We start from the raw sequence: 14,830 nt of genomic DNA on the forward strand, positions 1-14,830 counted from the left end.
CCAGTGCATCCACATATGCTATTGCACAGTGTTTTGACAGTACCTCATGTACCTCACATGAGTCCAGAGTACAGCACTCTGAGTGTGCACGGCCCCCTGGGACAACAGGCCACGCCCTTGTCAATTGCTGCAGGAGTGGGCAAACTCATAATCCCACCTGGAAAATCTCAGAATTCTTCCAGGATCTAGCCGTTGCAGGAGACAATTGATGGCCTTGGTTTTGGATGCAGGGCTTGTTGGATTTGTGGTGCATGGCCAGGGCAGGCTCTAGGATTTTTGCTGCACCAAACAAAAGAATTTTTGGCTGCCCCACTTTTTTTTCATGCCCCCCACCCCCAGCTTCGCCCCAACTCCGCCCCTTCCCCAACTCCCCAGCCCCGCCTCCTCCTCCAGGCGTGCTGCATTCCACCCCCCACATTGCTTCCTGCGGCTCCCCCCCCGCAACCTCCCGCCCTAGCTCAACTCCACTCCGCCTGCTCCCCTGAACACGCCACTGCTCCGCTTCTCCCACCTCCCTCCCAGGCGAGGGAGAGGCAGCCAGTTCAAGGGAGCAGGCAGAGCAGAGGTGAGCGAGCGTGGCGGGGGAGTGCAGGAAGTAACGGGAGAGGTAGAGGAACCACTCCCTGCCCCAGCTCGCTTTCGAGCGGGCCGCTGCTCAGCTTCTCCCCCTCCCAGGCAAGAAACAGCTGTTTGGCGTGGCCAGCCTGGACGGGAGGGGGGAGAAGCGGCAGTGTGCTCAGGGGAGCAGGCGGAGGCAGAGCGGAGGCAAGCTGGGGCGGCATGGCCGGCGCCTAGAAATGGGCCACCCCAAGCACCTGCTCGTTTTGCTGGTGCCTAGAGCCGGCCCTGTGCATGGCACATATGGTAATGCAATTAAAAGCTGTACTTCACACCAATGCTAACTGGAAGGGTCTGGCTGAGGCTTCTGAAGCCAGGAGTGATTTTCCTTCCTTCCCACGAGGTGGCACCACAGTGCTGTACTACACTTCAGCTTGGCAATGTTCGGCTGGAACTGGTAGATACCCGTGAACACCCACTGCAGCTGACAAGCTGTTTGGGGGCGGGGAGGGAAATCTCTGTTTGGCCAGGCCAGGACCGCAGCCCTCCCTGCACCTTGTGCCCCAGTGTTTTGGGCACCTCAGCCATGCAGTGAGTCCCATGAAGCCCCACTGTCCACGAAAATCTAATCTGAACCCCACCCACCTTAAATTCCAGCCACTGTAAAAAATAAAAATAGTTTTAAAACATTTTTTAAAAATCAATCATCAAAGTTAGAAACAAAATCAAATTCTGCTGAGCCTGACTTTAATCGACTGGTGTAGGCCAGGCACATAGGCTATGGCAAACCAAAAAGTACGTTAATTTCCCCATTTCATCCCCCCCAAGGAAGCCATAGGTAAAGCTCAGCTGAGTGCTGCTGGTTTAGAAAGCATTGAGGTTCTTCCCTGGACCTATGGAGACTGACGAGTCATGTAACACTTTGTATATTTTTATTCTATAAATTTTTATGAAACCTTTGTAATATAAAAATAGTAACTATAAAGAGTCTACCAGTAAACACAAGGATCAAAACAAAAGCCCATTTCATGCTGTAGAAAGAATTTTCACCGACAAGATGAAACCAGTGCCACTTGTGAACACTTCTTTGGGTGATGTGTGAGCCAGAGAAGAACCCAGTCTCCTACATTCAGCCTGGTCCTGGTTCCACCCAGAAGTAATTCTTCCAAGACTTATTTAACTATTGTAATCCCTTTGTGGCACCCATCCCTATTAGTACACGATCCATCGCACCAGAGAGCCAGACGTTTGCCGGGGGGTTGACTAGCCCACTTGACATTGCTATGCCACGTAGTACACGCCTGCTTCAGCATTTAGGTGATGAGCAACCCCAGGCCATGGCGATTCTATGGCCGTAGCCCCCATCGCAAACAATGAAGTAAATACTACCTGTAGTGGGGCGGATTGGCCATCCACAGACCCGGAGGGGGAGGAGCCACTCCCCCCCCAACGGACTACACTACCCCCTCGAGACTTTGACATTAAGGGACTAGTTTAAGCAGTTCACACAGTAACCAGTGTGGGGATAGAGAAACTCCTGGAAAGGAAAGGCCTCTGGCTCACTGGTTAACATTGTGTTATGGTTCAGTGCAAAAACAAAAGGCTCAGTAAAGTGCAGAATTCACAAGATACACGAGGGCAGGTTCACAGAATGCCTTGTAACCCTCTTCTTTTGTTTGGCACAAGCGATCTGTATAGCAGACAATGTCAATCAGCTCCAGCACGGTGCAGCCTAGCATGGAAGGCTCCCAACAGTTCTGTGCGCTGTACATTCATTTTTGAAGGCTATTAGCACAGAGTAACTACATTACAGTCTGATCACCAAATTCTGCCCTGACTTACCTGGAGCAAACAGGAGTCTGGAGGTTGTAAGTCAAGGCAGAAGTTGGTCCATCTATTTATACTACTGAGGAACAAAGCACAATGGAAACTAGAGCAGTTTTTAGCCAGACCAGCAGAGATCAGTTTCATACACATACTAAATGCTGATTGCACAGTATGTCAGCACTCTCTGCACTTGCCCCAGATGAGGCCATAGCTTTCTAAACAAGTCCCTGCTGGTGTTCAGTCAGTTGTTACTATCCACATATGCATTACTCCAAGGGGAACTAATCTTTGTACAAGAAGTTTGGTTTTTACGTTCTTACACTGTAAGACCATCGGAAAATTACTTCCCTTCTTCCTTAGATGCTATATGTCCATTAACATCTGTTCAGGAGCTGATAAACTCCTTGGAAAAACTCCTGTAGAGATCCATCAGGGACCATCTATAGCCAGCCCTGACCATTGCTGTTGGTCCCTTGCTAGTTTCTAAGTACATTAGCAAGAGAACAGACCATCTGCTCCTAAGAGTGACCCTGCCTATTCCTCATCCATGGTAACAATCCAGGTTTGCCATTGTGACTTGCTATGGGGAGGAGGAACAGATGTCAAATGACAGCTTTAGAGAATAGGAACATGTGAGCCTTGCAGCACCTAAGGATCAGGGTTTCATGCAATTGTCCCTGAGTAACAAAAGCTGCAAAGCATAGATGATATCTCAAGGGGATTCTGTCAGTCTCATTTTCCCATTGGAGATGGGGGGGCACCCCGTACTACAGCTCAGTTATGACAGCAAAGCCTACACAACACTTACTAGATTTGCCCAGCCTTACATGGAAGACACTACACTTGGCCGGGTAGAAGTATTGAACTAGAGAGTTTTCTTGTATTGCAGATTCGCCCAACTGCCACTGAAAATCCAGAAATGCAGATTTATTAACTTGCTATGAGCTTGGCTGCCATTCTCATGGATGAGGAAGGGATTCTCATGGACGAGGAAGCCATTTGACGTCTTTTGAGCACATGGATGTCACCAGTCCAGTCCACCCTTTTGGAAAGTGAATCTAGTGCTGTTCTCACTGTAGAATTGAGCAAACCAGCGCCTATGCCTTTGGATCGCAGAATCTTCTTTTACCAGCAGTGGTTTAGACAGATATTGCTTGTTATTCCAGATCATGATGTCACGTTCAAACTGAGGGGAGAAGCAGAATCATTTTAGATATATGGAACTTTGAACTAGAGGCTCATTCATGTTACCAATCCAATGGGGATGCCACTAGTACAGCACACTAGTGTTTCTAGCGATCCCCCTGGCTCTGAAACAAGCTCAACTATTCAGCTTTTGCTGGCACTGTGTTTTGAGTGTTTATTAACCACAGAGAACATAAGAACGGCCATACTGGGTCAGACCAAAAGTCCATCTAGCCCAGTATCATGTCCTCCGACAGTGGCCAATGAGAGGTGCCCCAGAAGGAATGAACCGAACAGGTAATCATCAAGTGATCCACCCCCTGTTGCCCATTCCCAGCTTCTGGCAAACAAAGGCTAGGGCCACCATCCCTACCCATCCTGGCTAATAGCCATTGATGCACCTGTCCTTCATGAATTTATCTAGTTCTTTTTTGAACCCTGTTATAGTCTTGGTCTTCATAACATCCTCTGACAAGGAGTTCCACAGGTTGACTGTGCATTGTGTGAAGCATCCACATTAACTCCCTGCATCCTCACCACACAAGCTTGGGGGCTCTTTAGGGATTCATAGTGCTCCTTGCTTCCCAGTTTTCTTTATCAAAATCCTTTTTCGGGTTCACCTGGAATCTCTCAGCATTTCTGTCAGCCCGGCGGCATCGCCCCTTAGCACCACTCAAGGTTTAAGAGAAGAGTTTATTTTTAGCACCTCTCATAGGCTCCAGGTGCTGAATGATAGCATTTACCTTTCCAGTTTAAATATGTTAACACCAAGCTGGTGTGGGGCTAATCTTGTCAGGTATGGGGCCTTTTAACAACTCTGCAACACACAATATGTATCCATCCACAGGCACCACAGAAGGGTAACAAGGCTGGACTCTGGCAGCCCAGCATGGGAGACCTTTCTTCAGAGCAGCTTCCCTCATGTTAGAAAATACCCTGAAAGCAGTGCCTTCCCTTTACGATAGAGGATGATCCAACTCAAGGGTTTGAGCTGGTCAGGCAGCTAGCAGGAGCTCGCTGGGAGAGGTACGCTCATGTCTAGGCTCCTAACTATTAAGGGCTTTATAGGGTAAGACTAACAACTTAAATTCCACCCAGACATAAGTTTAATGGAGCTCAATTTGCAGTGCAGCCACTAGAGAGACCAGCGTTGCTCATACACCTTAGTAACACACGCAAGGTCTGAAGTTTGCACTGTAGCAACGCTTATATTGGACCCTCGGCAGCTAGGGCTGTTCCCAGCCTAGAAACCACCCCCCCTTGCAGAGCTACCATGCCAAGTCAGAGCAAACAGTCTCCAGCTTTCATCCAGTGTGCACAACCAGCTGAGGGAATGCCAAGGCCCATTGTTGGCAGGGACTGGCAAACCTTGGTCAGTCCTGCCGAGCTGAGTAGTGCCAAGAGGCTTTCTTGGTGCAGTGTGTGCTGACAGAGAGGTATGGTGGTCTCAGGAGTTCTGGATTCAGTTACTGGCACAGACTTCCTGTGACTTTTGGCAAGTCCCCTAATTCTTCTGCCTCAGTCCCTCTGCTCTAAAATGGGGAGTGTCCTCCTTGCTCCCTTGTGCAATAGTGCATCAATGAAAGTTCTGTAGGGCAGGGTCATAGAATCATAGAATATCAGGGTTGGAAGGGACCTCAGGAGGTCATCTAGTCCAACCCCCTGCTCAAAGCAGGACCAATCCCCAATTTTTGCCCCAGATCCCTAAATGCCCCCCTCAAGGATTGAGCTCACAACCTCGATTTAGCAGGCCAATGCTCAAACCACTGAGCTATCCCTCCCCCTGGGTCTGTCTGTCGGTCTGTCAGGGCACAGCAGGAAGGGGCTCTGAGCTCAGGTGGGGTTTTTAGAGGCTACCAAAACTAAAAAGGGCCTTTGCCATCCATCATGCAATCTCCGTCTGAGAGCACCTTGCTTCCGCCACCAGCTCTTCAGCTGCCTCGGATGTTGTGAACCTGGAGCTGCTGTTGAAAGGGCTACAGGCCCTGGCAGGGTTCTAGTCCCCAGTCAGAGAGGTCCCAGACAGTGGTAATGAGCAATGCCCTCTGTCACTGCTGTAGGGGGCAGGGTTTTGTGGGTAACTGGGGCAATGCAAGGTACAGGCATCAAAACGCCAGCACCAAGAGTTGTGAAGCGCTGGAAGGAGCTGGTGGAGCCCAGATTAAAGTGTCCGGTCTCCCCTTGCTCAGCGAATGTGATCCGAGGTGCGGAAGGGACTCCTCTCATCAAGGATTCTCAACAGCAACACAGGACAGAAACTGCGGGTCTTTACCTAGCCAGGCACCCAGGGGGTCCTTGATACAGGATGCAGGACTTCCGTGGTCATCCAGGCCCTCGCCTCTGGCTCAGCTACTGGCAGGCTAGGACAGTGTGCAATGCCTGGGATCTGCACCAGTCTCCTCCCCACTCCCATTTGCCGTGTTGGGTCCCGGATACCTAGTGCCCACCCCCACCCCCCCTTCAGCGACAGCTTCCCTGAGGCCTTTGGATACCATCTGGCCCAAGGGAAGGATAGGCACCAAGGGAGCAGAGCACCAAGGGGGCATGTCAGCTCATTCTTGCTTTTGCCCTTCACTCCTGCCACATTTGTGGAAGCCTAAGCCAGACCCACCCAAGAAATGCACCAAGAGGCAGCTTTGCTGCCTGCCATCTCCTGTTTAGCATTCAGCCTCTTGGCCTGTCTACATGTCTGCCCTGTACATTTGCAGCATTACCAAAGCTTGTGGGGCACAGGGGAATTGGCACTAGTTGTAATCCAAGCCCAGTGTAGCGGGGTAGTCACCCCGCTCAGGCCCTGAGGGGGTTAAAAGCAGCCCTGGAGAGGGCTGCAGCAGGGAAAGAAGTTAAGAACAGCTGGGGAAAGCTGACTGTAGCTGACCACAGGTGTGGCCGGCTTAATCAGAGGGGCCGCCTGAGGATAGGCAAAGGCAGCAGGTCCTACCCCCTTGCCAGTGATGAATGGCCAGTACGCTGCAGTCTACCCCGGTGAACAGGGGCTAGCTGATGACTGGCAGTAGCCACTGAGGCAAGGTGGGTCTAGAGGGTTGGGGGTTCCCTGGGAGGGGAGACCCAGAGTAGGGGTCCTGCTGGGGCAGATCCACAGGGAAAAAGGCACCAGGGTTTGAACTACTGTGGGTAAGTTGCCTCCCTCTGGGAGTCCCAGCCCAGCTTGACGTGCAGCCGTACAGCGTGCCTTACCTGAACGCATTCCACTTTGAGAATGAATTTGGGGATCACTGCCGGCATGTTGCGCTGATAATAGATCCTATGGATGACTTGCTGCAGGAGAGGCTCCACGGGCGTCACGCTCTGCAGAATGATCCCACGGCCCAGGAAAGCATGTTCAAAGGTCAGGTAGACCAGCCCTGGCCCCACCTTCAGAGAGAGAAGGAATTCAGCTCATTCCCTCACTCAGAAAGGCTGGGGGGTGGGGAATCCTCACTGCCTACGGAATGAACATATTTCTACCAGGTCTAGGGGTCACAGCCTGTATTTAGGGGCTGATTCTCTGCCCTGGGGGGTTCTCTTTATGCTGCTCAGGCAGTGCCATCCCTGAGTCCCCAGTTGGGGATTCTCCCAGTCAGGTAGGAGTCTCCACCAAGTGTAGGGGTGGGCATAGCTAACGCCCAGCTCTCTGCATGAAGTTGAAGGCATGTCTGGATTGAAAGGGCAGGGGCAGAGTGTCCTGGGCCCTTGGGGACCACAGTAAATGGCTCCAGTTAGTGCAGCCTGAGCTGGAGGAGAGTGCCAGGGAGCTGTCGCTGCTGGTTGGTCTCACCTGTCCACATCTTTCCCCCAGGACACCAATTGTCTGTTCCTATTCACATACACATTTTCTTCCTAATAGTCACTGCCCCCAGCCAGGAGCAAACACCACTTGCATGGAACAAGGAAGTAGATGAACATTAGGGTTCTGGGTGGGTTGATTTTTTTGCCATGCTTTGTAACAAAGTCCTAAAGGCAAATGTAAAGCCCAAACTGGAACCAGGTGCCCAGCATCCTGTGCCTAGAGACCAACTACGCTTCAGCCTCCGAGCCAGCTCTTCCCAGTTGCCCTGCTCCAACCTTAGTAAGAGCCCACTCTCTGCCCCTTGGTGTTTGGGCTAGATTAGGAAGCAGCAGAAGCTGGGTTGGCCGTCCATGTGTTGCTAACCATGACACTCTGGGAGGAAAAACAGTGTTTTATCCCTGTGTAGGGCCGTTTCCCAGACCTGAGGCAGAGTTCTGTTTAAGCTCAAAAGCTTCTTTTGCTCACCAACAGAAGTTGGTCCAATAAAAGAGATTCCCTCCCCACCCCCACCCTCGTTGTCTCTCTAAGGGTATGTCTACACTACGGAATAAGGTCGAATTTATAGAAGTCGGTTTTTTAGAAATCGGTTTTATATATTCGCGTGTGTGTGTCCCCACAGAAAATGCTCTAAGTGCATTAACTCGGCGGAGTGCTTCCACAGTACCGAGGCTAGAGTCGACTTCCGGAGCGTTGCACTGTGGGTAGCTATCCCACAGTTCCCGCAGTCTCCGCTGCCCATTGGAATTCTGGGTTGAGATCCCAATGCCTGATGGGGCTAAAACATTGTCGCGGGTGGTTCTGGGTACGTATCGTCAGGCCCCCGTTCCCTCCCTCCCTCCATGAAAGCAAGGGCAGACAATCGTTTCGCGCCTTTTTTCCTGAGTTACCTGTGCAGACGCCATACCACGGCAAGCATGGAGCCCGCTCAGGTAACCGTCACCCTATGTCTCCTGGGTGCTGGCAGACGTGGTACTGCATTGCTACACAGTAGCAGCAACCCATTGCCTTCTGGCAGCAGACGGTGCAATATGACTGGTAGCCGTCATCGTCATGTCCGAGGTGCTCCTGGCCACGTCGGCCAGGAGCACCTGGGCAGACATGGGCGCAGGGACAAAATTTGGAGAGACTTGACCAGGTCATTCTCTTTAGTCCTGCAGTCAGTCCTATTGAACCGTCTTATGGTGAGCAGGCAGGCGATATGGATTGCTAGCAGTCCTATTGCATCATCTTCTGCCGGGCAGCCATGAGATGTGGATGGCATGCAGTCCTTCCGCACCGTCTGCTGCCAGCCAAAGATATAAAAGATGGATGGAGTGGATCAAAACAAGAAATAGACCAGATTTGTTTTGTGCTCATTTGCTTCCGCCCCCCGCCCCCGTCTAGGGGACTCATTCCTCTAGGTCACACTGCAGTCACTCACAGAGAAGGTGCAGCAAGGTAAATCTAGCCATGTATCAATCAGAGGCCAGACTAACCTCCTTGTTCCAATAAAAACAATAACTTAGGTGCACCATTTCTTATTGGAACCCTCCGTGAAGTCCTGCCTGAAATACTCCTTGATGTAAAGACACCCCCTTTGTTGATTTTAGCTCCCTAAAGCCAACCCTGTAAGCCGTGTCATCAGTCGCCCCTCCCTCCATCAGAGCAACGGCAGACAATCGTTCCGCGCCTTTTTTCTGTGCGGACGCCATACCAAGGCAAGCATGGAGGCCGCTCAGCTCACTTTGGCAATTAGGAGCACATTAAACACCACACGCATTATCCAGCAGTATATGCAGCACCAGAACCTGGCAGAACGATACCGGGCGAGGAGGCGACGTCAGCACGGTCACGTGAGTGATCAGGACATGGACACAGATTTCTCTGAAAGCATGGGCCCTGCCAATGCATGCATCATGGTGCTAATGGGGCAGGTTCACGCTGTGGAACGCCGATTCTGGGCTTGGGAAACAAGCACAGACTGGTGGGACCGCATAGTGTTGCAGGTCTGGGACGATTCCCAGTGGCTGCGAAACTTTCGCATGCGTAAGGAACGTGATGATCACTTTAGATAAGCTATTACCAGCAGGACAGTGGGGTGGGAGGAGGTATTGTTTTATGATCTCTGTGTGTATATAAAGTCTGCTGCAGTTTCCACGGTATGCATCCGATGAAGTGAGCTGTAGCTCACGAAAGCTCATGCTCAAATAAATTGGTTAGTCTCTAAGGTGCCACAAGTCCTCCTTTTCTTTTTGCGAATACAGACTAACACGGCTGCTACTCTGAAATAAAGTCATTGTTGCTTCACATTCATGCATTCTTTATTCATTCATCACACAAATAGGGGGATGACTACCAAGGTAGCCCAGGAGGGGTGGTGGAGGAGGGAAGGAAAATGCCACACAGCACTTTTAAAGTTTACAACTTTAAAATTTATTGAATGACAGCCTTCTTTTTTTTTTGGGCAATCCTCTGTGGTGGAGTGGCTGGTTGGCCGGAGGCCCCCCCACCGCGTTCTTGGGCGTCTGGGTGTGGAGGCTATGGAACTTGGGGAGGAGGGCGGTTGGTTACAGAGGGGCTGTAGCGGCAGTCTGTGCTCCTGCTGCCTTTCCTGCAGCTCAACCATACACTGGAGCATATTGGTTTGGTCCTGCAGCAGCCTCAGCATTGAATCCTGCCTCCTCTCATCACGCTGCCGCCACATTTGAGCTTCAGCCCTCTCTTCAGCCCGCCACTTACTCTCTTCGGCCCGCCACTTACTCTCTTCGGCCAGCCACCTCTCCTCCCGGTCATTTTGTGCTTTCCTGCACTCTGACATTATTTGCCTCCACGCATTCGTCTGTGCTCTGTCAGTGTGGGAGGACAGCATGAGCTCGGAGAACATTTCATCTCGAGTGCGTTTTTTTTTTCTTTCTAATCTTCACTAGCCTCTGGGAAGGAGAAGATCCTGTGATCATTGAAACACATGCAGCTGGTGGAGAAAAAAAAGGGACAGCGGTATTTAAAAAGACACATTTTATAAAACAGTGGCTACACTCTTTCAGGTTTCAGAGTAACAGCCGTGCTAGAAAAGGAGGACTTGTGGCACCTTAGAGACTAACCAATTCATTTGAGCATAAGCTTTCGTGAGCTACAGCTCACTTCATCGGATGCATACCATGGAAACTGCAGAAGACATTATATACACACAGAGACCATGAAACAATACCTCCTCCCACCCCACTGTCCTGCTGGTAATAGCTTATCTAAAGTGATCATCAAGTTGGGCCATTTCCAGCACAAATCCAGGTTTTCTCACCCTCCGCCCCCCCCCCCCCACACAAACTCACTCTCCTGCTGGTAATAGCCCATCCAAAGTGACAACTCTCTTCACAATGTGTATGATAATCAAGGTGGGCCATTTCCAGCACAAATCCAGGTTTTCTCACCCCCCCCCACCCCCATACACATACAAACTCACTCTCCTGCTGGTAATAGCTTATCTAAAGTGATCATCAAGTTGGGCCATTTCCAGCACAAATCCAGGTTTTCTCACCCTCTGCCCCCCCACACACAAACTCACTCTCCTGCTGGTAATAGCCCATCCAAAGTGACCACTCTCTTCACAATGTGTATGATAATCAAGATGGGCCATTTCCTGCACAAATCCAGGTTCTCTCACCCCCTCACCCCTCGCCAAAAACCCCACACACAAACTCACTCTCCTGCTGGTAATAGCTTATCCAAAGTGACCATTCTCCCTACAATGTGCATGATAATCAAGGTGGGCCATTTCCAGCACAAATCCAGGCTTTCTCACCCCCCCCCCCCCGGAAACACACACACACACAAACTCACTCTCCTGCTGGCAATAGCTCATCCAAACTGACCACTCTCCAAGTTTAAATCCAAGTTTAACCAGAACGTCTGGGGGGGGGGGGGGCGGGGGTAGGAAAAAACAAGGGGAAATAGGCTACCTTGCATTGTAGGGAGAGTGGTCACTTTGGATAAGCTATTACCAGCAGGACAGTGGGGTGGGAGGAGGTATTGTTTCATGGTCTCTGTGTGTATATAATGTCTTCTGCAGTTTCCACGGTATGCATCCGATGAAGTGAGCTGTAGCTCACGAAAGCTCATGCTCAGATAAACTGGTTAGTCTTTCAGGGTAAACCTTGCTGTTAACATTACATACATAGCACATGTGCTTTCGTTACAAGGTCGCATTTTGCCTCCCCCCACTGCGTGGCTACCCCCTCAACCCTCTCCCCTCCCCGTGGCTAACAGCGGGGAACATTTCTGTTCAGCCACAGGCAAACAGCTCAGCAGGAATGGGCTCCTCTGAATGACCCCTGAAGAAAAGCACCCTATTTCAACCAGGAGACCATGAATTATATCTCACTCTCCTGAGGATAACACAGAGAGATAAAGAACAGATGTTGTTTGAACGCCAGCAAACATACACTGCAATGCTTTGTTGTACAATGATTCCCGAATACGTGTTACTGGCCTGGGGTGGTAAAGTGTCCTACCATGAAGGACGCAATAAGGCTGCCCCTCCTCCCCAGAAACCTTTTGCAAAGGCTTTGGGAGTACATCCAGGAGAGCCGCGAATGCCAGGGCAAATTAATCCTTTCACATGCTTGCTTTTAAACCACGTATAGTATTTTAAAAGGTACACTCACCGGAGGTCCCTTCTCCACCTGCTGGGTCCAGGAGGCAGCCTTGGGTGGGTTCGGGGGGTACTGGCTCCAGGTTCAGGGTGAGAAACAGTTCCTGGCTGTCGGGAAAACCGGTTTCTCCGCTTGCTTGCTGTGAGCTATCTACAACCTCCTCCTCATCATCATCTTCTTCGTCCCCAAAACCTGCTTCCGTATTGCCTCCATCTCCATTGAAGGAGTCAAACAACACGGCTGGGGTAGTGGTGGCTGAACCCCCTAAAATGGCATGCAGCTCATCATAGAAGCGGCATGTTTGGGGCTCTGACCCAGAGCGGCCGTTCGCCCCTCTGGTTTTCTGGTAGGCTTGCCTCAGCTCCTTCAGTTTCACGCGGCATTGCTTCGGATCCCTGTTATGGCCTCTGTGCTTCATGCCCTGGGAGATTTTTGACAAAGGTTTTGGCATTTCGAAAACTGGAACGGAGTTCTGATAGCACGGATTCCTCTCCCCATAGAGCGATCAGATCCCGTACCTCCCGTTCGGTCCATGCTGGAGCTCTTTTGCGATTCTGGGACTCCATCATGGTCACCTGTGCTGATGAGCTCTGCATGGTCACCTGCAGCTTGCCACGCTGGCCAAACGGGAAATGAGATTCAAAAGTTCGCAGTTCTTTTCCTGTCTACCTGGCCAGTGCATCTGAGTTGAGAGTGCTGTCCAGAGCGGTCACAATGGAGCACTCTGGGATAGCTCCCGGAGGCCAATACCGTCGAATTGTGTCCACAGTACCCCAAATTCGACCCGGCAAGGCCGATTTAAGCGCTAATCCACTTGTCAGGGGTGGAGTACGGAAATCGATTTTAAGACCCCTTTAAGTCGAAATAAAGGGCTTCATCGTGTGGACGGGTGCAGGTTTACATCGATTTAATGCTGCTAAATTCGACCTAAAGTCCTAGTGTAGACCAGGGCTAAGACATGAGCAGCATTTGGCAAGGGTGTTAGCCCCTTTTTGATCCTCTTTTCTGCAGGAGGTGCCAGGTGGTGTGTATAGCCACTTGTCTTAACATTGGTTAGCGTTTGATTAAAAAGTTTGTTTCTCAGTCTAGTCAGGGTCATCAGAGAGTCCCTACTGCAAGGCTCTCCTCGCCCTTCCTTCGATGGAGATGACTCCACAGCTCATTCACCACACACTTTGCGCATTCCTCTGCTGCCCAACAGGAAAAGTCCCTTCAGCAAGGCCTCCTAAGAGGAGTAAGAATATGAGCCAAACATTTTAATCAGCAGCTGGCTCTTCCGAGGGTGCCGTTGCTGCCACTAAGGAAGGTCTGCACCCAAACTCTGGGGGTGTATAGAGCCTGTTTGCAATGGAACAGGAGCCTCTAACGAGTGACTCTACCAAGACAAAATGTAAGCTGTAGAGCGCTGCAATTAGTGAAGCCTGGGCAGTGTAGCTGGACTAGCTGGTAAGACTGGAAGCAGTCTGGCCAGCCCCAACTAGTCCCAAATCATGAGTCGCACCCCCAAGAGATGAGATTTGTTTTGTTTTTTTTTAATAAAAAACATTTACATTGAGTTGTTTGGTTGGCTTTGATTTTTGTCCTACCCCTCCCCCCACCCCAGTGTGTGCGTGGGCAACAGCCAGTGTTGCCAGCTCTCCCAACTGTATTGAGGAAGGTGATTTTGGCCCCACTCTTGTGGGCTCCCTAACAGCGTGTCTGGTGCGGGGCTTCCCGCTTTGCCTCAGATCTCAAATTCTCATTATTTCCATCCCAGCCCCACCTCAATTATCCACATTGTTCTGCCCCTCCCCTCCGGGCCAGGCCCGGCCGCCAGAGCTCCCATCCGTTCTTACTACACGCATGTTTTCTAATCCTTTAACCATTCACATGGCTCTTTTCTGAACTCTCTCCAACTTACTGAAGGCCTTGAGCTGTGGGCACCAGAACTGGACGCAGGATTCCAGCAGCAGTCACACCAGTGCCACATACAGAGGTAAAATGACCTCTCTGCTCCTCCTTGAGATTTCCCTGTTTAGCTATCCAAGGATCAGATTAGCCCAGTGTCAGACTGGGAGCGCATGTTCAGCTGATTATCCACCAACACCCCCAAATCTTTTCTAGAACCACTGCTTCCCAGGATAGAGTCTCCCATCCTGTAAGAGTGGCCGACTTTTGGTGGTATTAAAGTGCATATTTTTTGCTTGTGTCCAGCTTGCCAGGCGATTTAGATCCGAGATCTGTCCTCTTCACTAATTACCACTCCAATGTTTGTGTCTTGTGCAAACTTTATCAGTAATTATGATTTCTTCCAGGTCACTGATAAAAATGTTAAAGAGTAGGGCTAGGAACCAATTCCTGTGGGGCCACACTAGAAACACACCCGTTTGATGAGGATTCCCCATTTAAATTACATCTGAGACCTAGCTTTCTCATTTGTGCCATGCTGATTTTGTATCATTGCAATTTCTTAATCAAAATGTCACATAGTACCAAGTGAAAGGCTTTAAAGCAACACTTATCAACCAAACTTGTAATCTCATTAAAAACAAACAAGTTAGACAGGATCTATTTTCCATAAACTCATGTTGACTGGTATTTATTCCCATCCGTTAATGCTTTATTAATCAAATCCCATATTAGCCACTCGATTATTTTGCCAAGGATCTATGTCAGCCTGCCTGGCCTATCATTACTCAGGTCATCCCATTTACCCTTTCTAAATATTGGCATATTAGCTTCTCTTCAGTCCTGTGGAACTTCCCCACTGTCCATGCAAACCGTCAATTTCTTCCCTAAGTTTTTAGACAGAAACAAACCCAGTCACTCTAGGGCTGTTTCTGCTCCTGGTGTTGCTAATGCT

The 14,830-nt window shown here is 50.3% G+C and overlaps 1 protein-coding gene across 1 annotated transcript in view; it reads right to left on the reverse strand.

The window, feature by feature from the left end:
* Positions 1-961: 961 nt before the first annotated feature.
* The window catches only part of LOC140899375 (cholesterol 7-desaturase nvd), a 47,130-nt gene continuing 33,261 nt past the window's right edge, over positions 962-14,830 (reverse strand). The window contains exons 6-7 of the mRNA XM_073314805.2: positions 6,769-6,945; positions 962-3,571 (exon numbers count right to left, since the gene is read on the reverse strand). Of these exons, the coding sequence (XP_073170906.2) occupies positions 3,410-3,571; positions 6,769-6,945 (339 nt within the window). The 3' untranslated portion in view covers positions 962-3,409. The remainder of the gene's footprint in view (positions 3,572-6,768; positions 6,946-14,830) is intronic.

The sequence above is a fragment of the Lepidochelys kempii genome, chromosome 16 (assembly GCF_965140285.1).
Source record: "Lepidochelys kempii isolate rLepKem1 chromosome 16, rLepKem1.hap1, whole genome shotgun sequence".
Taxonomy (NCBI): Eukaryota; Metazoa; Chordata; order Testudines; family Cheloniidae; genus Lepidochelys; species Lepidochelys kempii.